Raw genomic sequence first — 26656 nt, forward strand, 5'->3', positions numbered from 1 at the left:
ATCCAGGTAATGGGATAAGAATCTAGTCCCTGTTTAGACCATGTGTAACACAATCCAGTCTATGGATAATTTCTTATGCTGCAATTTTGTGTTCAGAAGTTCTTCTAAAGTTTCACCAAAGGAACAACCATTGTGGCCATGTCTAGATGAGCGTGGACATACGGTATATAGCACCACAGACCCATCTGCGACACTAAACACCCCACATGCAGACATTCCCTGTACTGCTACCTTGCAGCAGAGGGGGTTTGATCCTGGGAGATTCTGGGGTTAAAAAAAACCCACACCAAAAAAAAAATCAGGATGGCGCATATAGCAGCAGCAGGTGCTGCCCAAAACCAGAGCCTGGCTGGCCAAAGTCACACTCCCGACTGCTAGCAGGCTCCCAGCTGCAGGAGCGCTGCAGCTCCCCAAGAACCCCAGAACCCCAAAGTAAGACTGCTGGGGCCAGTACAGTTGCTGGCCGCAGCCACCCCACCCAGGGTAACCTGTCATGCACCAGAGCATGCATGGCACACGCATTCCCAGAGACAAGTAGCAGCAGCACAAGGAGTGCTGCTGCTACTTGTCCCCAGGGAAATAAACATCCATGCTCATCTAGACATAGCCTATGCAGTTCAGGGAGGTAACATGTTCTGCCACAGGCATGTGTCTTTCTAGAATGGATGCCAGACTGGTGTTCATTCATCCTTGCATGTAGGAATCACTCCATTTGTCCAATGTAGACAGAAGAAAGTCACTGTAAACAGGAGATTGAATATATGACACTGGTAGAAGTGCAGGTGAATAAAATTTGGCTGTTACAATCCATGTTATTTGGTCCAGTGATGATATGATCTGTATTGATGAGGCACAGCTTGCATCTGGGTGTTAAAGGCCACATGCTTTGGCAAAAATGGAGCTAAGTAGCCTGTTGCTTGAGAGATACCATTTGAGACTGGGGGGAAAGGGGACAGAGAAAAACATACACTTTGTCCTCACTATCCTGTACCACCATCAACAATACATACATGTACAGTCACTCTTATTCCCAATCAGGTTCCCAACTGCAGCTTTCAGGTACAAAGACAGCATCCTTCTATGTTACTGTACAGTGACTATCACAATAAAAACCCTGTTTCTGACTGGGGCCTTCTATGTTACTACCATGCTCATGCAAGAAAGCAGCTGAACAAAAAGTATGTTGAAATGGGGAAAGAGAGAGGTTTTTGTTTTTTAATTAAGAGCAGGCTACTAGATATCTCCAAATAATAAATAAAACACTAGGGTCAGGCAATACAGTCATTTATTTATTGACTGAAACAAGCAAAAGTAACCCCAGACATAACGGCCACCACTTGAGCAATACAAATCAATTGTACTGAAGAACAGGGAACATTTCTTTCTCACCCCCCACCCCACCTCCACAAACAACAATAGAAATACCAGAGTCCCAGGAGAAGAGGGTTTGAAGGAGAAAATTATCCAAGGTGTTTATAATGAGTTGAAAAGGTGTAATGTATAGTACTAAAAATCATTAGCTAATTTACCAGCATCACAATCACTTCAAAAATACTTTCATTGTTCCATCTCTAACAGGTACCAAATATAGTGCTGTTTAACAGCAATTTCAATATATTAACAACTGTCCTCTGCTGAGGCAGAACAGCAATTTTTATAGTATATTAAATTTGAGACTGCAGATAGAAACAAGGGTCACATGTAATAAGATGTTAACATTAAAATCTGCTCTATTAGATGAAAGGGGCAGGCAGGGGAGAAGCCAAAATACTCCAGAATGCCTCACAGTTACTGTACTTCTGTAGCAATCAAGCAATTCATTCTGTTTTGGTATCTCTGCATCAAACTGGTACAGTAACACAAAATCTATTTGCTCATGGTAATAAATCTGAACATGAAACGGTGTATTCATAAGCCCATTAATAAATGGACCACAAAAAACCTTGACCTCCTGCTCATATGTGGACATTTAAATACATTGTTCATCAAAGGCCAGCAAAAAAACAAATATAATGCATGCAGATCACAATAGCTGCTAAACCACTCAGTCTTCCTCACAACAGTTAAAATATGAGTAAGGCATTCTAGATTTAGAGAAAACATTAGGAGGCCATAGTTTTGCAGGCAAGGAGACCTTTTATTTTAATCCATTAAAATAACCCAAAATAGTCAGCAGGTGGCCACATCTATCCATGTTTCATTAAAATCACATAAACCCTAAGTACAAAAGCACCACTGATTATTGCTCTAGAAAAACAGCATGAAAAATTCAAATACACACAGTAAAAACACCACCATATGCACAAGACTTAATTTCTCAAAGCAAGTGTATGGAATGCTGATCCAATTTTACACACACTTTCCAATGCTAAATTGATATTTATATTACTTGCCAACAATGGAAATTTCTAAAAGCATGGTTATGAGAAGGGAAATGTTCATATATAGTTTAATATGTCAACTATCAGTCCTAAAAAAATTAGCATTTACAAAATACTTGATAAAAATATCTTTTAAAAGTTGTCCAAGAGGTACATAAAATCAACCCAAAATTTTCATGATAATTCATTCGCTCTTGTCACCTAGAGTTTCAGTTTTCTGTGCCTGTGAAAGGAAAAAAAAAAGAACATAATTACTATAGTAAATTATCATTATGCATATAAAAAACCCACACTAACACTTTTTCCTTTGATGCATTATTTTCAACAGCTCAATGTCAAATCTATTTCAGTGTTACGTTCACACATACAAAACAGGTACATACACACACTTTTCTTCAGTTATTGGTCCCAGCTTTTCAAAAGCCATAGAAGCCTTACCTGTCAGCTTCCATTGTTCATAATGAAAAGCACCACACAACTATCTGTTTCTATTCACTGCACACATGCAGAAAGCTCTACCGTACCCTTAACTTTCACTGTTTCAATCTGCCCTTTTACTGACAGTGTGCTGGGTGGGGCACCTCTGGATGTTGAAACACTAACAGTTGAGCGAGAGATGCGAATCTGTAATAACATTATGGGCAATAAAAAGAAACATTATGAACATGCTATCAATGGCTGAAAGATTGAATAATTAAAAAACACTGATTCAATCAGTGGAAGGTGTGTGTGGAAAGTACCTCTTCAGCTTTATTTTCACCGTTTTCAGATGGTGTAGTACCTTCCTTTGCAGCTTCTTGCTTTTCATCCTTCTTCCCTTTAGCACCTTTGTTAGCCTTTGTCCCGGGTTCCTTCTGACAAAGGATCAAAAACATGAAGATAGCGTGCATCATTTTCTGTGAATGTCCCTATAAACTAAATATTAAAATAGCACCGAAGCATATCTGATGAACTAAACAGAATTCCAGCCACCTCTCTAAAAGTAGCCCAGAGCACTTTTAACTGTAACTACAATTGCTGACAGCACAAACAAATTTAACTGAGTAGTGTTCTCTAATTTGCTCTCAATTTACAGACATTAACATATTTTACTTTGGTAGAATTGATTTGAAAAAAAAACGAAACAATATATTGCCCATAAAGGAACAAGGAATGAACAAGGACATGCACCATCCATGGATTTGCATAAGTTTTTTTAGGATTTGTCATTGGATATTTAAATTAGTCCTGGGTTAACATTTTAAGATTTTTCCATCCTTCCCTTTGCTCCAACCTCCTTGACCCAAACTGATAACTACTGCTGTCAACTTCAACTGGGATATAAAAGTTAAGCTTCCTTTTATCAAGAAAAGTACTACATTCTATTTTTAATCTTTTACTTGGGAGTGCAAATATTCCACGTAAAATAATTTTCAAATAAAAACAAATCAAAGAATTTAAGTTTACATCTCTGCACATTTGCTACCTTTGAACACTAGAAATACATGAAGTTACTTACAATATAACATTACATACAATTCTTTCTTAGTTCATCCAAAATATAAACTTAATTGTTTTTCCTTTAAAAGTTTCACAAATCTATACAGGCATATGCTAAACCAGTTCCTAATTTTATAGTTTGGTTATAAAGGAGCTTATTAATTTTTATTAACCCCAAATTCCTGATATAGGCCTCAAATATATGCCTGTCTTGTGACTGACGCATACTGAAGCCATGATGTCAAACCCATAGCCACATGTAATGAACATTATAAAAACCTACCCCATTCTTTTTAAATAAACCTCTCCCCTCCTCACTATAAATTACTCCCTTTTCCACATTCTATATCAAACACATGTGGAAAAGACAGGATAAAATGAATGGTACTCTGTCAGCAATTTCAGTCGATAGTGCAGACCCAAAAATGTTCCATATCACAGAATTACAAACCCACACTTGAAAAAAATATTACAATATTCAGTTCAAGTAAAGACACCCCTTTAAGAATCAAAGGGGCACAGTGAGGAATGCTAAAGCAAGTTTTGTTTTCTCTGGTATAATAGTTGTGATTTTTTTGCATTCTCCCTGGCCCAACATTAATCTATGATTTTTTTTTTTAAATGCCTTTCTAGGATATCTCTAAGTAGTATCTAAAATAAGTGACTTACTGGGGAAGGATTTTCATTTCAATTCTAGTTTGGCGTAGAAAAACAAAACCACCCAATTTAAATACATCTTTAATTTCACCTTTATTTAAAATCTTACAATCTTAGTGATGGCTTCATTTACATAAGAAATCACGGATAAGAGCTTCTCATTACTGCATGGAGTCCTCTTCATTTAGTCAAGCAAAGAGATTAGCACAAAGCAAAGTGACATGTTACTGTGGGACTTTTCAGGCCTTAGTTTGAAAGTGAATCTATCCTGATCAACTCTGCCACCTCCAAGACAAGCGAGCTCCATCTTTAAAGAGCAAAAGCCCTTTCTGTGTGCATGTAAGAGGACATCTCTCTATTTTAACTACAATAGATGTCATGGGATGAGGAGGGTCTTTCTTTTTTTTTTTTTTTGGAAAAGAAATTGTGGTTGATTCAGAAGTAAACCATGAATACTTAAAAATGGTATAATGAATCTTACAATGCAAAGGAGAAAAATGCATGGTTACTTAGTTATAGCAATTTAAGTCAGAGGAATTTTACCTTAGTGGTTTTCCTTGGTTTGGGTTCAGGTTTTGGTGGAGCAGGTTTCTATAAAACATGTTCAGTTACACAACATATACAATGTGCTAGATAATTTACCACCATGCTTCCACCCGCACCTTTCCTTAGTTCCTAGTCAATGGCATGCAACTTTTAAGACTAGGGAGAATCTCACTGTGTAGATATACCTTACCCAGTCTTAGGCTTTACTATAGCATGCATCATCATAAGCTAACCAGGTCAAGGAATCAATGTAATTTGGGGTTCATTTTAAATTCCAAGCAGGGAGTATGGAGTGGGACATCATAAACCCTGCTTGCTGTCACCATCTTAAAGGAAAGATCTTGGCCTACCTTTTCCAACATTACTAGAACTCTGGGAGGTTCTTCCTCTCCACTCCTTGTGAAGTGAGTTTATTTTTTTCTGAGAGAGCTCCCTCATACTCATACACATACACATACCATAAACAAATTTACTAGAAAAGGAATAAGAGGAGACTTAGTTCCCACCTATCCTTCCATCCACACCGAAAAAAGACCAAAACTGACTCGCATCCCAAACTATTCAGAGGCATCAAATCAAGCTATGCTGGACCGTTCCCTCCTCTAAAAGAAGAATATTAATTTCTACAACCAGCATCTGTCAGGAGATACAGCTAGCTACAAGGAGTGCTGAGTCAGTGGTGCAGGCAGCAACATAATAGTGAGAGAAGTAGGACATAGGTCTGTTCAGGAGCTAATTTTAATAAAACCAACTGCAAACAAACATCCTTCCTTCAAACATGCTTAATGCTCTTTTAAGAATAAGATCTGAAGCAATAAAGTGACAATCTTATCAGTCTGGGATAAGAAAGTGTGCGTCTGGGAAAGCAGACACCAACAACTCTTACAAATACTTACAGCTGACAATCTTGCTGATCGTCTTGTGGGCTATAAGAGAAAGAAAGAAAAATGGCTTTTATAGGCTGGTGATCATTTTCAAACCAAGGCAAAAATCTGTCACTCATTTGGTAACAAAATAAAATGCAGTTCCAGGATAGCAAAAGGGTTCCACATATACTGGACCTTTAACATTTTAAAGGGATGGGGTGAAGTTGAAATCTAGTCTCTTGTTGAACTTCCAGTGACGCTACCTGCTTCAAACGTATCAGTATTTGTAAATTTTACAGTAACATTCCAGTACCAATTTATAATCGTGTCTCTCTCCCTTGTTGCTATGTGAAAGGTCTATAAACAGGACAGAATGGCTGACTGCTGGGAGAACACTAAAACTGACACTAGAGAGGGCTGTCAAGGGCACAACACAAATGAGCTGAAAATATTCTGAATAATATTTTCTCTAAACTAGCAGGAGCTATTTTACCATGAGGCAAAATATTTCACAAAAACACAAGCTAAATTGATAGGGTTCCTTTATAGAGGAAGTCATATCCTAGAATTTAAAAAACAAATTAGAGGCCCAATCCTACACAGAAGTTGTTTAGCACAGAACAAGTTGCAGATTCAGAAAAGAAATATTTTATTTAACTTTTGTTTTTTCCTGTTTAAAGAAAACTGAGAGGGATTTTTGTTTTTTCATATTACTTTTCTTTTTTTAAAGGTCCAGTGCAGAAGAAAAGGAAGCCTGGAAAAGCTTTGAGTTTGTCAGCCTGTTCTCCACTCCAAAGAGTGTGCTACAAATACATGCGAGTTCAGGACCTGGTTCCATAGCACTGTAATGAATTTCAGTTAAAATTTGGTCTATACAACAAAACTGAATTCCGTTTTTAATCAATAAAAGGACAACAGTATTATAACCAGCCCCAACTACGAGAGGGTCTAAAAGTAAACTGAAGAAGCCTTTTTTAAAATAAAGACGTGTATGTTCTGAAGATGTCATCATCTGAAATACATTATTTACACCCCATGGTTCTCTAGGAAGTGTTTGATCATCACAAGGTGGGGATAAGACAGTTTGCATTAAAATCATATTTTTGAAAAACAAATGAATTTTCATATACCCAAGCTTTACCTAATGATCTGCTACACTTAGGGGTTTGCAATGACAGTAAGAGTACAGAGAGTTTACTACATTTTTTTAAATATTCCCAGAGTTTAAGGGCTTGGTTGTTTAAATCGTTCATCCTGCTTTACTTAAAAGTTGTCATATCTGACTGTCAATTATGTGAACTAAGCTGTAGAGGCTACGTACACAGAGCTAAACTGTCTTCATGAACAAAGCCAAAAAATAGCTTTTCTACTGTAGTTTTTTTCTATAGCATCCATAGCCATTATATCTATTCTTGACTTCAAGTCTATTTCAAGTATTGTCACATTTCAGGGAGAACATGCTGCTTAGAATTCTAACAGATTTTTGCAAGCTCCTGGTAAGGAAATAGAAATGTTCATTCTTTATACTGGACATCAATAGACAATGGTTTCTCTCAAATCTTTCTAGGAAAAGAAAAATCTGAGCACTTTCTCTATTCTGTTTTGAGGAAATACTATTTGAATTGTGATAGAAGATAATTTAAACACACAAAAATATGTTAGTTACATTAAATTTAAGATTTGTCTGAGGTGTTTCCTTTAATTGCCTTTTCATATTTTATACAACAGAAAGTACATACATCTCTCAATTGCACTAATTTGTGTACAGACAACCATCTCTCTTCCTGATCTTCTATGAAATTTCATAGGAAGATACTGCTACTGAGTACCCAGAAACCAAGATACTCTTTTCACATCTTTATACTTTCCAAGGCTAACCTGTTCCCTTCAGAGCTCAGGATGCAACTTAACAATTGTTTAAAACCTCGTGCCTCTTCCTTTTCTAAAAGACAGAGGCTCAGGTCAGCTACTTGACTTGGCTCCGTAAATTGTACATTTTTCAAAGTCTTACAGTTTATGTTCCAACTCAAGTTTTCAGTTCAAATATGTATTTGGGAAAAACATTCAAAGCTTTTAAAGAAAGAGGAAATTCACTTGAATATTCACTTAGCTTTTAAACTCAAAGTATTAAAACATTCTTTTGGGGTTAAAAACAACATAAAACAAAAAAACAAAACTCCTTGATGTGGAAATCCTTCCTTCCCTTTCTCCTTCAAACCCAGACTAACTGCAACTGAAATATACCTCATGTAAAAATGAGACCTATGATTAGTCAGCCCATAAGGATTAGATCTTACCAAATCTGCCATGATTAAAGTAACATTATTCTCATAGTGAGGGATTTTTATAAGTGGCTCCTTAGGGAGTGGCATACACTGTTATGTCTTGTAAATCTGTGGAAAATAATTAAAACTACAGTATATGAAAAACTGGAAAACTTGCCTCTTGTTTAGTTACTTTTGCTGCATCCTTGCCCTCAGCACCCTCTGGAGACTAGAAAGAAAAGGTTAAATCAATCAGTTATTTTGTTATGCATCTATAAAAACGGCGTGGTAACATAGATTACAATCAAGTTTAAGTTTTTTCCATTTATATACCACAAAAACTGAATACCAGTTTAAAAACAAAACATTTTTTTCAGCAGATTCGCAAGTTAGTTTCAATTACAAACCAGGTTGACCAAAACCATTTTAGACTTCCTGAACAAGACACATATGACCTATTACCAGCCAGGGTTGGGACATCAGCTACCTAGCAGCAGGTAGATACCTAAAAACCCTGCATCAGTGACCATTCCAGGCAATTAACAAAGAGCATCTGCAGACTCCAATGGGAGCTCCATCGAGTCAGCAATTGGTAGGATGGTGGCAGGAAGAAGAGTCTTGAGATTTATCTAATAGGAATTTTAAGAACCCCTGAGAAATCTACTACTCTTCCTCTCACATATGTGCTCTGTTAGCAATTAGGAAAGCAAGAAGCCAACAACAAAAACATACTGAAATAAGAAAATGCCACACGTAAATATTTCAAGAAAATGTAACAGACTTCCTCAATCTTTTTTTGCCTAAGACTACTACGAATTTGGTCACCTCATCTATACACCCTCCATTACAAATAGTTCAAGTTAAAGAACTGTCTGGAGTCTGACAGGAAAACTCAGAGCAAAAACTAATGCTTCCTAAACTAATGCCTGCCTCATAGGAAGTTTTTCCCTTGCCTGGTTTTACCTAAAATAAAGAGGGGCCATTTGATCCCTCATTATGTATGCAGAACTATAGGTGTGGACTATATTTTACCTTTTGACGATTACAAGCTCTTTAGGGTCTTATAATCTAAACAGACACTTTGTGGAGAAGTCAGGCATAGAAATTAGGGAAAAACAGGCGATGTCTACCAGAAATGAGACCAGCACTTTGAGGCAAACATTATTAACGTTTTTGTTATTTTCTGGTTAGAGAGCAGACAATTCAGTATTATATAAAGTATTTTTCTTGGAGGGATTTTTTTTTTGTAGTTGGGTTATTATTTGCATTTTGTTTTCTGATCAGGTACAGGGACAGGAGCAGACAAGACTGAAGTAGAGGTTTGGAATAAAAAGCTAACCAAAGCAAACTAGTTTTGTAAAGGAATTTGGAGAATAGGGCAGTGTTGCTTGGGGCACAGAAAGCAAAGAGGCATGCTAGAGGCATGCTAGTTCGTAACAGAGTTGCCTGATCTTTTCTCTTGTTCTGTTACTGGACTATAAAAGGCTTGCAGAAGAGTACTGACAACCCTGTCCCCTACCAGTGAAGTCATAAATAGCGAATGAATGTGACTTTGTAGCTGTAACATATGCCCTCCTGATGAAAAAGAAAGCTTACCACAACAGCAGCTGGTAAAAGGGAAACTAGGACTGGTTGTTTAAGCAACGAGAAACAGCAGGAAATTAAGCAGCACTGCACAGAGCAGGGCAGCAGAGCTGCTAGAAAAGCAACAGATTAAGGCATCCAAAATGGAGTCTGGCCATTTCCTCAGCCACTTGGGTTCTCCCCAGCCCACAGTGGTGGTGTTCTCAGATAACTGAAAGACTTTCAGAAAATGATGGTGAGCGCTGTAATCACAAACACAGTTGCAGGATGCTGCTATCTAGGTGGATGAGAACTCAGAGGCCAAACAAGAAATTCACCATAAGGAGACTGAAGCCAATTCTAAATCACACTAAGAGCGATTTACATTGTCTCCTAAAACCAGAGCAATGTAAAATGAGTATGCACTGTAAGGAAGATGAGGCAAGGGACTCTGGCTTTGTTAATGATCTATTTTATTATTGCCCCTGTCAATACTTATCCCGATACTACCATGGAGGGATTTAAATTAAGGTGATGTAAATATAAAAGTAAAGCCCTAATTTTAATCAGTTCTTCAATTTGTGCTTCAGTTATTTTCTAAAGAAAGGTGCATTTTTACTGCTTGATGTAGCATTAAAACATGTAGATTTACAACTAAAGAGAGCCTTTACACTAGATTTTTTGCTGCTCCATTTTGATACAGTATAGGGAGATTATACTATGATTACATATATTTATTTAAACAAATATATAGCTTATTTTTTAAATGTTTATTAATTTTACATTTTTAGTGACAGAAAACAGTGAATAATATCTTGCTTATTTTCCTAGATAATAATTAAACTTTGCTTGTGATTTGTATCAAGCAGCTGCATTAAAATGCATGCATCAGACCACCCATATGGGCTCAATCTATACAAAGGAGATATGGCAGTGTCTCCTGCTGGAGTCAGAGACCAGATCCCAAAACCCACAACGACTCTGCCAGTCTCTTAAGTCCAAAAGCACAGACCCTGGGTTTCCCATACAATGAAGCCCAATATATGACCTATTTTGCCATATTTACAAAGCTTAAACTCCCAAATTACAATCAGAGTAAAAATATTTTTTTTACATAAAACCCCCCAAAAAACAGAGCCTGTAACTCAGTATTTTTTTAAAAATAGAAGCTCATGGATTCAGAGAATTTATTTAAATGTTATAAGAAGCAGTTTAGTTCTTAATATCTTGTGTTAAATTTAGATTTCGTTTAAAATAAGTCATTAAATAAGTCTTCAAAATAAATTTAAATGAAATAAGAAAAATCCTATTTAAATAAAAATTCTGATTTAAATTTTTTAAAAGATTTTTAAAATTAATATATATCAATTTTACCAACCTTGCTTAATAAAGCTTTGAAGTTGTATACTTAGTTTGCTTTCTTTTTCTTAGTTTAAAATGTTATCACATGCACTCCCCCCCAAGAAGTCTTAATGCCACCTTCTTGATACTGTGCTTTAGTAAATAATATAGCTTATTGATGGCAATTTATTTACTTGAAAATCAGACTACATTTTTACATTAACAAAAACAAAAATAACTAGAAAATACAATGGTGATTTCAGGAACCAAATCACCTTGTCCATTTTTAGCAAGAATGGGTGAAATAGACACAAATCCATTTGAAACAACCCTTAAACGTAATTTAATAATTCATCTCCACAAGCACCACAAGTTCAGAGCTCCATGATGACCCCTAAGGAACTCCAATTTCAAAGTAGTTGAGTTTAGTGCTAAAGAACTCATTCCTCCCCCAGATTTTTCCACGTGAGGTAATGCTATGGCTCACAGTATTTAACCTGACACCCTAATCTGTCAAACTGATGTGTATTCTAATTACTCTGCCTTGTTTATGAGGTAAACTAGTCAGGGAAGGCACTCCTTTGCAAATTTTGTATAGCACTAAGCTCACTGATAGCATACAATTATTCAAAAGGACAATATTCTTCCTACACAGCAAACCCCCAGCATGCCCATATTACAGTACCATTCATAGGCCTACTATATTAGGCCAGCGATTCTTAACTAGGGTGCTGCAACACCCTGAGGTGCCTTGAGATCTTTTCAGGAGTGACATGGGATGCCACACACAATACTGGCACTGTTAGTTCTGCAAACATGACTTACAAGATAAACCCAGTGATTTCGAATAAGAAGTCAGTGTTGAAAAACAAAATCTGAACTGTCGTGGTCTTTCTGAGCTCTCTGCAACAGAAATACTGCTCTATTACTTTTCCATAGTCAAAAAATGAGCGAAAGCTAAGAGCTGGTATTTTCTGAGGAGTGCCTTGGGTCTAAAATGGTTAGGAACCACTGCATTAGGTACCACCTGAATACACAAAACAGACTACGTATTCTTTGGGACAGACACCCAAATCAGGGTAAAGAGTTTATTATAAAAGCACATGAGGGCACACAGATAGTAGCACCTTGCATACTACTACAGATTGGGCATCTGAATCATCAAGTTTGTGTTTAGTGTGGCACCAGTTAAACTTTACAGAATCATATAGATTTAGTACCTCCAAATTAACCTGGAGGCCTGTATGCAAACTAGTGATCAGGAAAAACTTTACAAAAAATTCACACACACACATACATGCTCTGAATTATAAAAGCAAGGGATCTTTGCTGAATAACCTTGCCAAAATAGACATACAGATAAATAATTTCTGTTGAGGTGCTGCATGTCACACATTTTGGAAGAACAGAGACTACTGATTCTTGCTCTGTGGAGTCCTTATATAGGGCACTGGTGCTGTAACAGTGCAGCACCAGCACACCAGCAAGTTAAAAAATAATAGAAGCATGGAACTAGAAGGGGCTTCCAGACCCATTGGGTCCAGTCCCCTGTAGGTAAATTTTTACCCAAGGAATCCCCAAAATCATCATTCTGAAACCCTGGGGATCTTTAAGAAGAGGCTTGATGACTACCTGGCTGGACTCATTTGAGTCCAGTCTTTTTCTCCCGCCCGGGGGGGGGGGGGTCGGGCTTGAAGATCTACAAGGTTCCTTCCGACCATACTTCTATGATTCTATGAAACCTCACATACATACAACAGCAAGGCATCCAATCAGAAAACATCAACAACACCTTACAACATTCCAAAGTGGAAAGCAGTGGAGAGAAGGGCACTGCCAATGCCCTGCACTTAATTCCACAGACAGACTCATTGGGTACCCTACATCAAGGGTAGGAAAAATGCAACCCAGGAGCCGGATGCGGGCCTGGCCCGCCAGACCATTTCGCAACCCGGCCCGCCAGACCATTCTATCTGGCCCGCGGGGCCCCTAAAAAATTTAGAAAATTAATATTCATCTGCCCTAGGCTTCCTGTCATGCAGCTCTTGATGGCTTGCCAAAACTCAGTAAGTGGCCCTCTGCCCAAAATAATTGCCCACACCTGATCTACATGTTGATCAACGCGCTTTTGCTACTGTGCATTAAATTTAGTACCTCTAATGCAAGGTACTAACTAAACACGCATTAGGCTGCCCCAATGTGCAGTAGTGAAAGCATACCCTTTTTTTAGTCAGAGAAGGTTCTCTGGGTAAATCTAATATCTTTTATGAGACCAAGTGAATAATTGGAAAAATTGTGTTTTGTTAGTGATGCTTAATGCTCAGTAGCCTAATTTTACTATGTGTTAGCATATTGGCATGGTTCTTGCTGTAACACTCTAATGTGTAATAAAATAGGCTACTGCGTAAAAAAGCACATGTGTAGATACACCTACTGGTTATCAAACCAAGAACTCCCTCCCTATCCTGTACTATTCCTTGTACAAACTTAACAACTTCAATCTTAAACCTGTTCAGGGTTTTAAGGATGAATGCAATGAAATAATGTGTTTTACATATTTTTAATGAATTGCCACTCAATAGCAGTGGCTTCAGTCATGGTTTATAAGGAAATAAAATGAAAAGCTTGACCAATTCAATGCTAAAATCTAAACTTGCTGTAGCTTTACAACAGTAACAAAGTTACTTTCCATCATTGTCCTCAGTGGTACCTTAATACAAGGATGATAGTCTTCTAGTAGATATGGAAGTCACTGATAAGTCTGGAAATGACGGAAAAGGCAATCTGGGATCTGCCTTCTTATTTTTTTGTACTTTCAATAATACCTCAATTTAGATGTCCAAAAGATACTGTAGGATCCCATCAGCAACCAACTTCTGAACAAATATAAACACACTGACTGATTTTAGTAATGTGAACAGTGTATTAAAAGCTAATAAAAAGGGTAGGCCACTGTAAAAATGAATGTTTGATTTATGAAGGATCTTAATATTAGCTGAACACCTAGGCACTGTGTGGTCAGAAATTAATTCTCTCATACCCACATGAATTAACACACACTAATTTCATTCTAAATTCTATGTTATAAATTGGAGATGGAAGGTTCATTAAATCATCTCGTCTAAGCCATACTAGTACATAATTATTAAATCAATAGTATTTCTTTTCAGTGCTTTATCTATTCAAGTGCAAACACATTCCATGCAACAAAAGTTTTGTGGCACAGCTTCAGGATATAATATCTGTATTGTACACCATGATATGATGTCTCACCTCTTCTAACCCCAAACATTTTTCCTGCCAGAAACAAGGAAACAAGCAAGCAAAACAAATACAAACCTCCCCAACCTCTCCCCACCCCCACTCCTTCCCCAAACCAGATTTAGTAAAACTCAGTGGCCAACAACAAGATTTATCACGTCCTCATCACAGATCAGAATTACTGCATTTCAGGTCCCTTCTGCCCCTTCCCTCTGCATGTCTCTGTTCAGAAAGGTCCAAGTTTTCAGCTTGGGGAAAATTAAATTAATTGATAATATACCTAAATTGAAAGTCAAGAGAATTACACTAGACTGAACATGGCCCATTGCTTTGTCTCCCCATTCATATTTTCCTTTGCAAGATCTCTTTACTTATTGCCGTATCTTCCTGACAGCTCTGAATGTAGTATCAATTCACAGATTTAAAGTACTATTTCCTGTTTCAAGTTAATATAGACACTAAACTGCCCGTAATTTAACACCAAACAAATCCTGTGACACCTTTCTAGATACTTTTTCTGCACCGGCCACCTATGCAATATCCCATTTATCAATAACTTTTATTTCTCTGACCAGTTTTCAATTAATGCAACAGAGCTCATAGTTCCAAGCAAATCTGAATTAACTGTGCAAGTGAAACTATCACTGTATCCACTCTTTTTTTTTTTTTTTTAAACTAAGAGTCAGGTATTAAACCTACCACATTTCTATTATCCTCAAAGGATACTTCACCTACAAGTAGTCCCACTGAACTAACATTTGAAACATATAAAGTTACTTGCCTGATATGCTGTGAATTTAGAACCTTATACTTTAATGTTCCTCAACACACACATTTCTGTGGTATCTAAAGCATTCCATTAATTTTTACTTGCAAATCAGGAGGTGCTACTTCACTGTCAGGGCAGCTAGGATCTGGAACCAACTTCCAAGCGAAGTGGTGCTGGCTCCTACCCTGGGGGTCTTTGAGACAAGGCTTGACAATCACCTTGCTGGGGTTGTTTGTCCCCAGTACTCTTTCCTACCATGGCAGGGGGTTGGCCTTGATGATCTGCTCAGGTCCCTTTCGACCCTACTATGAAACTATTACACACATCTAAGGTTTACAGAATAGTAGGAAATGAACTTGGAAGTTTTAGCCCCTCCTGGGCCTATTCAAGAATTATTTACAAGTCTTCTAATGCTCCATGAAATACTACCTTCCTAAGCTTCCTTCTCCCAGGCAATGTTCCTTTCCTAGTTACCTAAGCAAACATAGTCTACAGTCACCTATATTAAATAAAACACACACTTCACTATAAAAACAAATATACCTGAAATGTTAAAGTATTCATTCTTTACATATATATATATATATATATATATATATATATTTGTTTTGTTTTGTTTAAATTACATATAACAAAAGGTAATACAAAACTTCATTTTTTAGAAGGTAAATCCCTTCATCTTTTATCCATTAAAAGCAGAATGTCTAATTTTCTAATCCTTTAAGGGGATATTGTCAACATCATGAAACTCTTGAAAAGGCAAAAGTATACTTAAAAATGCTTATATAAAATGATAAAAATATTCCTCAAAAGTTCAAGGGGAAAAAAGATTCAGGATCAGAGACTCCATGTCTTCTTTACAGTGTCAAATCAAAGAGATTTAGTATGTATGGTTAGCTTGTATCTATATTACATATACATGAAAATTATATACAGTACGTGTGCCAGTATTACAATCCATTCTTGAGTCAAGAGGTAAGAAAGGTCAATTTTTAAAATTAACATAACAGTGGAATGTTTGTAACTTGAATCTAGCTAGTTGTGCCTTCTCCCAGCACACTAATTGAATTTCTTCTTTAAAATAAACAAACAAATCAGGGCACAGTTCTATTTAATAAATTTAAAAAATAACGCATGTTGTTCTGCTCTAATAAATGTTTTTCTCAAAGAGAAACTTTACTGTAGATTTTTGGTTTGTTATTCCTACTTGAAAAGCTCTAAATGTTCAACTATAAATTTAAGCCACATGGACCCAAAACATAGCATTTTGCAAACTCTGAATTACACCTAATTTAAGATTTATTTAACCAATTATTACTAAACAAACAGCTTACATTTTTTTATAAGAAATTAAGAGCAAGTGTTCAAAACTTATCTCATTTTAAATAGTCTTTTAGAGGACATTATTTTCTTTATTCAACAACATGAAAAAGTAAAGCAGATCTATATAGAGGCTGCTGTTCATGCTGCCATCTTCTTTAGGAACCAATATTTTCATTCTTGGATGTTTAATCCATATTTCTGCTTCTTAATAAGTGGCTTTATTTTCAGGAGATTCAGGTCCAACAGGAGAGCTGTGGGTGTTCAAGCATATCTGAAAATAGGCAACACGCTGGGGTGAAAGATTTTAGGGTCTCACATTTGAGAATTTTGGCCAAGCTGAAACTCTTGCATGAATATTTGTTCCATAATTTTGTTACTACTATCCTGTTAAAATCAAAATCAGGACCAAAATAACCTAGTGAAGCTATAGTCAAGACTGACAACTATTTAATGCAAGTTCTTTTGGCCACCATTTAAAAAAATAGGCTCCAGTTCTGAAAGCATCGTATCTGTCTGCAGAGCCAGAAATTCAGTTCTTAAGTTTAGACTCTTAAGTCCCTATTTAAATAAAACTGGCTTGATTTTCACAGCACCCTTGTATCCATTAAATCGATCAGCATCTCTGACAATCAAGGTACATCTACAGCCAGTGCTTAAAAACAGATGGAAGGGCTCTACACTTAGAGAACCATACTGGACAACATTCTGGGTTTTATTAAACAATTTATGGGAGGAAATACAAGATAGGACAGAAAGAAAGAGGTGAAAAGAAAAAGAAAACAAAAACAAAATGTGATCAAAAGGCAAATATGTAATATTAAAGAATATGTAATATTCTGCCATGAGGAAGAAAGAATGCACTTTTGTAATTATCCTATCTGCTTAGTTTGTCATAGACCAAAGCTGTGCGGTACTATTAGCACATCAGATGCCCAGGGTCAGAGGTAAGTAAGCGCTGAAGGCTCTTCAGCAGCTGGGAATGATATTATCTTGCTTACACTGCCTTTTCCTCTGAAAAAGATATATATCCTCAGATCCAGGACTGCTTCACAAAGAATTCTATGTGCCAGAAAGGGGCTCCATGCTTCCTGAGCATGTCCATCCTGAGGCACCAGCCTGCCTTGGTCAGGATGGGCCCAAGCAAGTCTCATACACCTGCCCATGCAGGCACGTTCAAAACCCAGAAATTTAGTCCCAAAGGGATCGTCCCCAGTGGCCACTCTGAAGCAGAGTTGAAACCAAGGTATCCAGAGCAGTCACAAAGGGACACCTTGGTGTAGTCTCACTGGTGCATTTATAGTGCCCATGCAGGACCAGTGGGAGAGGCGTGCTTGCAAAAGGCTCAACCAAGACATGCCACTATCACCAAGTAAGCACCTGAGTCCTTGCTCACTCGCCCTGTTCATAGCCAAGGCAGCAAGACTCTCTTTCCTGTATTTACTACCATACTCTCTGAATTCGCACTCGTTCTATATGGCAGATAAGGCAAACCTCAGGATTTTTGTCTCATCACCCAACAGTGTTCCCTCTAGGCCCAAACATGTGATACATTCACACCAGTGTAATTTACTTCCCTGGGCAGCTTGTTTAACTGTCCTACTTTTCTGGCAGCAAATAAATTCATAGATTAACTCAAATAGCTGGCTGACTACCCTATGCAAGCTCTTAAAAATTCTCTTACAATTTATCACCCAAATACTCTTAGTATACCCTTAAATCATGCTGCACCCACTGCCTCTTGGTGGCCCTACTGGGTGATGCTTTGCTGCTTGGCTGATGGTGCTGAGATTTTCTGCCATTTGTATTAGGTGCTCTGTGTAATTAGCATATCTATCGCATCTACCCCATGCAAGGTCATCTCATGGCCAAATAACATCTCATGAAGTGTGTTATCTCATGGATGAATCGAAGTAATCCTGTAGACCAGGGCTATTCAGCTAGCTGCTCAAGGTATGCATGACTTCCTTCACACCCCAGACACCACCAGACTGCCCATGAAGCAGAGGAGAACCCAAGGCATAGGGGCCACTGTACAGCAAGTGGTTTCCAAATCTGCAGTCCTGCACTGGGTGGCCCCCAGCTGCCTAGAAGTTGGACAGTCCTGCTGTAGGCCACCATGACATGGAGAAGAGGCCGCCCTAATTCTACTGATCAGCACGGACCAACTGGCTGCCAAGCGTACAGTTCAGACACTCTAACTTATCAGGCTGTGGATGCCTAGGTGTGGTATGGGTCTTAATTTTCTGAAGGCAGTCACGTAACCCCTGGCACAATTGTGACTCTATTTCACTCTTGGTTAGCATGCAAGGGGCATAGTCTCTTTCCTTTCCCATCTACAATTCTCCTTTCCTGTCCCCAAAATTAGTTTAACAGTGTAGGTCACTAGTTAACCGCTGATATGCCCATACATAAATATTTATCTCCGTTTGTGATTAAGGGTGCCATGCACCCATTAAGAGCTTAGTTTACACAATGATCTTGATGTAACATACTCATTTCTTGTGCTGTCAGCAGCTAGCTGCTGAGAGGGATGAAAAGAAGAGGCACTGGTGTGAAAAGATATAAGGGTCCAATACTAAAGTGACCATCCATTTCTTTGGCTACCTCTATGGTTGTTAGGCTCTACTGTACTTTATTTACAGTCATTAAAGGAAAAAAATGGTTCTTAAGAAAAAAAAAGTAATTGAAACAACATAATGCTAGAGAATTATTTCCAAGACATATTGTTACTAGGTTTACCTTCACCCTACACAAATACTATTATAACACTTATAATAATTTCTAGTCTAATGTAATTTCAAGTTACTTTGCTACTACAATATTAAAAATGTTCCCAGAATGTTACTATACATAAATATTGCTCACTAGAAATTTTAGTGGAGAAATTTTGAAGTCCTCTGAGAGAAACTTAATTAATCAGAACATATGTAATTGCAGAACATACATTAGCTATCTTTCATTGTGTATTTGTTTCATTTCATCACTAGGCTAGTTTTATGACACTAATTACCAAAACAGATAATCTCAGATTATGAAATAAGATTTTTCTGTTGGCTTGAAGATCTGCTTTCAAAGAATTTCTGATCCAGTGAAAAACTCAGTACTTTCTAAAATCCTTGTATATAAATGAAATATCTGCACCTGCTCATTTTGAAAAATTTGGAGATGACGACTTGTGATATCCGATGAACTGTAAATAACAACAGGATTTTCTTTACACTTTAATATATATAACCAATTTTTGAATTACTTTAGGTTGATAACTCACTTGAACATTTAGGGGGTGGTGGTATTTCAGAGCAAAATACAACTAAAATTAGTCAGTGGGTGACAGAATCTAAAAAGTGCAAGTAGTTAAAAAGTTGATATACGTTTTTAAAAAATGGCTAATCAATTGCTGGGTTTTTCCATAGCCAACTATAGTTTAAAATTATCTATAAAACCATAATCTAATGATCTTAAAACCAACTCTAACACTAGCATAGTTAAGATATACTCAAGATATAATGCTATCATTAATCTGTTATAGGTTACCAAAAGGATTAAGTGATACAAAAGGTGACCCAGTACATTCATTCTGTTTTTATCTTTTCCATGTTTTAAACACAAATGCTTTGCAACTAGATGCAGAAGAAAATAGCGTTACTCCAGCATCTTTTATGCCACGTAACACATGCACACTGAAGTATACTTCAGTGTAATATTTGCACTTTTGTTTTCATCTATGTCAAAAGTTTAAGTCTGTTTTTTACTTGTCAGATTGTAACGATTCAAAGAAAGTTTGCTCATGTTTAACACTGGGGAATCAAAGAGTCAATTATAAGACAGACATCTATACAGTGCAGGCTTAACTGGCAGTGATACTTGTAGGGATGATACCTATAGGGAGGTTTGCCAGGGACTTTCTATTATAAGACTGTTTTCAGTTGCTTACAGCTTTTCCAAACATTATCCATTCAGCTTGAACTTTTCCAACCTACAGCACTGCATCTCAAAATGACTTATTTTTTTGCTTTAATTCACTCATTTCCAAGAATTAAGTTTGGAAAGCAACATACTTTTCCTCTATGCTAAAACTGTCTTAAAATAATTTCATCAAGAAACTCTGAAACCTCCATCCTGTAAATTGCTTAGGGCCCAAAAGAAGCTTTTTTCTACCTCTGGAAAAACATCCAAATATGACCAAGTTATAAGCCTCTGAAATCACTGATAAATGTTTGTTAGAATACAGCAGAAATAGTCTCTAAAGATCGTGTCCCTCATCAGTTTACTTCATGGATAATGAGGCTAACAAGAACTTTTTCTGCTGTCATGCATCCTATCTTCCAGGAGCTTTTGACGTGCTAGGCCAGGGGTAGGCACAATGCAGCCCATGGGTCAGATGCAGCCTGTCAGACCATACTATCTGGCCCATGGGACCCCTAAAAAATTTAGAAAATTAATATTTATCTGTCCCTGGCTGCCTGTCACGCAGCTCTGGATGGCTTGCCAAAACTCAGGAAGCGGCCCGCCGCCTGAAATAAATTGCCCTCCCCTGGGCTAGGCAACGAAGTAAGAGGGAACTGCTCTCAATACTCCTGAATTTTAGAGAATGCTTACACCCAGGAAGGAAACACTGACTGAAATGCAGATGCAAGGATCAAAAAAAGCACAATACCAGGCTAGGGAAGAAAAAAAAAGAGGTGAAAGATCTTCTGCCCACTGGCTCCTAACCTATCAGCATTACAGCACACTCACCTCTGGAACATGAAACTAAGGAATCCCAAATATCAAGGTTGCACTCTTACTAGCAAATCTCTCCGAAATCCACTGACAAAACATATCAATACCATTCCACAGGTTGATCCACATGCTAGGAGAAGGTTGTCATCTTATATCAGTGTTGTTGTAAGCTCAGGATATAGAGGTCTCTGCCATGGGTCTGCAATTTCCAACTCCACTGCCGATACATGTGGGATCAAACGTACCTCTCTACACGATGGAATATTTTCCCCCCTAAAAATGCTTTTTTTTTTTTTTTAAATGTAGAAAGTTACATTAAAAACCACCATTGAATGATAAAGCCAGAAAGTCAAGCACCTATGATTTAGGAAATGCCAGAAACAAATTTGTAAAGGCAACTTTAATTAGGCCCCTGTATAAAAATACATTATGATATAGCCTTTAACAAAAAGATCCCATACTGCTTTGCCTCTTGCCTCACCCAGGGCACCAGATGACCATCTGAGAAAGAGTCATTTCTGAAAGATCTATGGTTTTACAATGTTGCAAAAGTTAGTAACCATATTTTAAATAAGGCAGAGGATTTTTAAAGGGTAAAACATAGTCCCATGGTTAAGGCTACTGTATTCCATCATGAAGAAAATGATTCTCTCTCTCTCTCAGAGTTTCTGGGTGATATTAGGCAAATCACAAACCAAACTCAACACAGCCACTAACTGTGTGTTTGCTACTATCTGCCTAATATGAGATACCAAATTTATGGAAGTTCCCTAGCACTCACAACTGAAGCAGAAATCAAAGGGAGAGGTGCTCTGAAGGGATGAGATGCAAAAAAATAAATAAATAAATAAATAGAGCAAGAAGAAAGGCTAAATTTAAGCATTAATCCTCCAAAATTAAGAATCCCAAAGCAAAGTATACTTCTGACAATGGTGACCTTAATTCCTGTGTGCTCAGCTCCCAATATGAACAACATAGATAACATAACCTTCTCACTTCATCAGGGTGCTGTGAAGGCAACTTCATAAGCATTTGTAAAGGAATAAATTATTCTTGTTTTAATGCCATAGAGAAGACAATGCAGAAATTAAAATGTCTGTGTCTAGAGCAAGATTTGATGACGTATGGGAAAGAAATTACAAGAATTAAACTGAATATTGAACAGATATCCATCCATTCAGTAATCACTGTACATACTGAATGAGGCATGAGTCTCATGGAAAAAATACAGCATCATCTTCTTTCTAAAGGCTATATATTAACACATCTGTACAGGGGGGACAAAATTTCTAACTCTTCAATACTCAACTTTTCAGTCCTAATATACCTTTTAGTCCTTGAGCACAGGGTCTCTTTTTGTATTAATATACACACTATTTAAAAAAAACATCAACAACAGTTTATAGAACATACAGGGATGTTGTATTAACATACCTGGTTATCTCTTTTAAATGCTCACCACATCTGGCATCAATTCTATTGCAGAAGCTAGCATTTTTGACCACGCTTAGCAAGCAAATGACCTAGCTGAGTCACTAATAGAAAAGTATTCTATTCGTACTTTTTAAAATATCACTATTGTGGTCAAAGATGCTGTGAAATAAATTTTAAAAAATCACACTCAATTAGTCATTACTTTGGGTTGAACCTTCTGTGAAAAAAAAGTTCTCCAAACAGATGCAGACAGCATCCTATAACTAGATAAATAACAAGCAGAGCACATCTTTATCATTAAAAGACTGCACCAGGGAGCCCCACAGTGCCGCGTAGCTGCCTTACCACAGCACCCCATGTGTGCCAATAAGCTTACTCCCTCAGGCATGCCTATTAGCACATGCCTGGTGGTGCACAAAGCATCCACATTGGGGCACTGCCTGTGTAGAGCCAGGTGCATGGAGCCCTCCCTAGGGAAGTCCTTTGACAGTGAAGACTGAATCATTCTGAAGCAGTCTCAACTACATCTCAGACTCCTTGCTTGACATTGAGCAAGTTACTTGACTTTTTTACCTCTTTCATCATGGATGTACAAATAGTAAGATCAGCAATACTCATTTTAAGTTTCAATGATCATGCTAAAGCCATGTTTTGGCAATCATACCACGCTACTGTTTTGAGTTTATCCTGGGACACATTTAAGTTCCCTGTTTCTCTGCTAATGCAGAGATGTTTTGATATAGCCATTAAAACAGCTGAAGAATTTACTAATTCTAACCTGCCTGGACAGTATTTTTTTAAATTTTTTTTTTCTTTTGTTGTTCAGCCCTAGCTGAAATTAACTCCAAAGATTTCACTGCTACCAGTATCGCCCAAGTGCTCAAGCTTAGCCCACGCTGGCACACTGTTCTCTTTGTGAAAGGTTGTATTCACTTCATTATGTGGTATTACAACAGGCAGTAACACATGTAAAGGTCTCACTAGAAGAGTCCAGAGTTCAACCTCCCTTTGTTCCAAAGCAGTATTTGACACCATCTCAATGAACAAATGTTTTTTTTCACTTGCCCCTTCCAATCTAATTCAGTGACCACTGGGGACCAAAATTTTAGGGAATGCTGAATGTCCTACCAGAGTTGGCTGTGGTAAATTTGCAATATGCATTTCATAATAAAGGGAGTCAAATGATGACTTCTTAAACACAGAAGAGAAAAAAAATAAAAAGATAGAGCACGACTGGTCTTGCAAGTTAGATAAAGTACACACGCATTTTTACTTCTGCATATGCCCCTTCTGCAATTTTACCATTTATTTGCATGACCCTAAAATTTACATGTTTATATACTCAGTGATCTGTACACTTTTAGGATAAGTAATTTTCCAATTAAATCAGACCTTTGTGATTGAAGATTTTTGTTTTAATGGAAAAGTTCACTTTGCTAATGGACGCGCACATCTGCAAAAAGAAATTGACCCGTATACTTGATATACTACTTCTAACTCACCTCACATAGGCATTTTATTCCAAAATAAAAGTAACTTTATTTCAGAATAATTACTCAGCTATTATTCTGCTGAATCTATGTCATCAATTTCCTCCTGTAGTCAGGCCCATAGTCTTGCAGCTTTCCAGAGGCATTAACATTTCTGAGTTTCCTTAGATCCAAGGTTTATTAAGAGAAACAACAAAAGTAGACTCATTGTTAGTTGTACTGCATTCCTTTACCATGGAAGGAAAAGACCCAAGTTTAATTTTGCTATCACTGAAAAAATCAGCTGCATCTTTTTTTTTTTTGAAGGGGAGAATATGTAAGGCTGCCAAAGGGGCAGAAATATAAAATTGGGTATGGGAATAGACATGACAATTTTGCAAGGTTCTAGAGGAAAGTGGTATGCAAACATCACAGGACAGCCTAATTTTCAATCATTACTCAGGAAAGACAGAGCCCTAGAAATGCAGAAATCCTGTAGGCCAGGATGACAGCATATTGAAGAAAACTATACTGTACCCATTAATTTTAAGCAATAAAGTTATTAGTTCCTCACTTTCACCAGGAATAGATTAGTGCACCTTAAGAAAAAGTTAATCTGAAAACCCTCAACAGTGCACTTGATATTTTTTGACAGTACTCATGATGTATCAGTGAAAGACTAAAATGGAACTCCTAGCTGTCTGAAAATCACCATCTAATAGTCATTTTTATTAAAACAGATTTAAGATCCAACCACAGTATACATAATGGGAAGGTGACAGCTCACATTCTGCAAATCCCCAATAACATAAGTGACCCTACCTTATTTGGCCTAGTTAATATGAAAAGGCTGCAGTTATTCTTTTTTTTTTAATATATTAGTGTCAAGATTCTCATTACACTTAATTAGTAACTGTAATAAAGAGGGAGGAAAAAAAAGAAAAAAGTTCAAGTCTGGGATTTTAGATGCCTGTTGGAAGTTGGTATCTAAAGTCCTTTTGAAGATCCAAGCCCTACTAAACCTGTCCGGTGGTCACTTGTAATGAACACGCCTTTTAAAAAAATCCTGCAGCTGTTTCCCGAGGCCCAGGCACTGGAAGTGAGTCCTGAACAATGCAGGCACAAATAAACCATGTTTAAAAATTAAATCCTGGAGTTCCTGAAGGACCAGGTGGCTCAGGAGGTCTCACACAGGGATCAAAGCTGTGGCTCATCCCAGTCCTGCCACCTTCTCCAACCCTGGCCGACCACAGCTGCCTCAGGGACTGTCAGGAGTTCCAGAATAGACAATTACAGAAGTTAACATTTAAAGCAAGTGCCTCCTTCCAAGACCCCGGGGCAGCTGGGACCCACCGGGCCGCCCTGCCGGCTCCAAGCCCCCGTGCCCCCATCGCTGGCTGCTGGGACTGCTGCCATCTCCCAAGAGACGCATCTCCTGCAGCCTCCACCCCAGCAAGAGGAGGCCGCGCCTGGCAAGGACAAGCCCAGCCCAGCTTGGCAGTGCCGCCCAAACCAAACCATCCCCTTGCAGGGTGGGCGGGGGCGAAGGGGCAGCAGAAACCGCCCCCCCTCCGCTGTTTTTGAACTCGGTGTCTGCTCCGACGTGTAAGCCGATCCCCGCCCTACCCGCCCGTGCCGGCTCCTGTCCTGATTGACATGGGAGTGGGTACATACGGGTCTATCACAGGAGGGAGGAGAAGGGTGTAGTTGGTTTTTAAACATGGCTTTTCCTCTCCCCTCCCTCCGCACCAGCCCCGGTGGGACCCTCCCCCGCCGCCGCGGATGGACGAGCCGCTGCCGTGAGTTTGCGAGCAGCAAGTCCTCCTCGGCGACAAAGCTGCAGCTGCTGCATTTTTTTGCGGTGGGGGGAGGGCAGGGACTTGGAGGCTGCGAGCCCCGAGCGCCCCCGCTACAGCCAAGCCAGAGTCCATCGTGCCATGGAGGACCACGGGTTTGCAACAGGCGGCGGCGGGTCCCGGCGCCCGGCCGAAGCACGCAGGCAGGCAGGGAGGGAGGGAGAGATGCCCCCGTCGCGATGAGAGGGGGGACCCCGGGGGGCGCCTCACCTTTCTCTTCGGCATAGTGCCCCGCGCTGCGCCGCCACCGCCGCCGCTGCGAGAGAAAGCGAGGGGGGCCACCAAAAAAAAAAAAAAAAAAAAAGGAAAAAGAAAAAAAAAAAAAACTGCCGCCGCACCAGCGCGCAGCCGCCGCCAGCCGCGGATCCCGCCCGAGCGGCCCGCGCCCGCCCCCGGCCGCTCTCGGGCAGCGCCGCCCGCTGATTGGCTGGCCGCTGCTCTCCCTCCCAGGGGAAGGGCCGCGCGCCGGCTCCGCACCGGCCGGCCTCTCGGGCCTGGCCGCGTTCGGGGCGGCGCGCGGGGTGCCGCACGCAACGGGCCTCCGGCGAGCGGTCTTCCTGGGTGCCCGCGGCTCGCTTTCCCGCGGGCCTCGGCCCGCTCCCCCGCTTCCCTGTCTCCGCCTTTGCCTCGCGACCCGGCTCTCGCCTGACCCCAACACCCACCCCCCGCCTCCACCTTCCATTTTGCAGCTCTTGTGTTTGGTTTCCAGCCCCTTCAGGCCTCTT

The 26656-nt window shown here is 38.9% G+C and overlaps 1 protein-coding gene across 3 annotated transcripts; it reads right to left on the reverse strand.

Annotated features, from left to right (window-relative positions):
* Positions 1-1268: 1268 nt before the first annotated feature.
* HMGN3 (high mobility group nucleosomal binding domain 3) lies at positions 1269-26320 on the reverse strand. 3 transcript variants are annotated; one of them, XM_090035285.1, is made up of 7 exons: positions 26142-26294; positions 8372-8422; positions 5960-5989; positions 5061-5108; positions 3122-3235; positions 2906-3005; positions 1269-2604 (listed from the first exon to the last, which is right to left on the reverse strand). In XM_090035285.1, the coding sequence occupies exons 1-7, from the start codon at positions 26154-26156 to the stop codon at positions 2591-2593; spliced, it is 372 nt and encodes a 123-aa protein (XP_089891411.1). In that variant the 5' UTR covers positions 26157-26294; the 3' UTR covers positions 1269-2590. The 3 variants fall into 3 exon arrangements, with proteins under 3 accessions (XP_089891411.1, XP_089891419.1, XP_089891426.1); XM_090035293.1 differs by lacking the exon at positions 2906-3005; XM_090035300.1 differs by lacking the exon at positions 1269-2604 and having other exon boundaries at positions 2611-3005; positions 26142-26320.
* Between the last annotated feature and the right edge of the window lie 336 nt (positions 26321-26656).

The sequence above is a fragment of the Crocodylus siamensis genome, chromosome 1 (assembly GCF_052110815.1).
Source record: "Crocodylus siamensis isolate JL-2025a chromosome 1, ASM5211081v1, whole genome shotgun sequence".
NCBI classification, from domain to species: domain Eukaryota; kingdom Metazoa; phylum Chordata; order Crocodylia; family Crocodylidae; genus Crocodylus; species Crocodylus siamensis.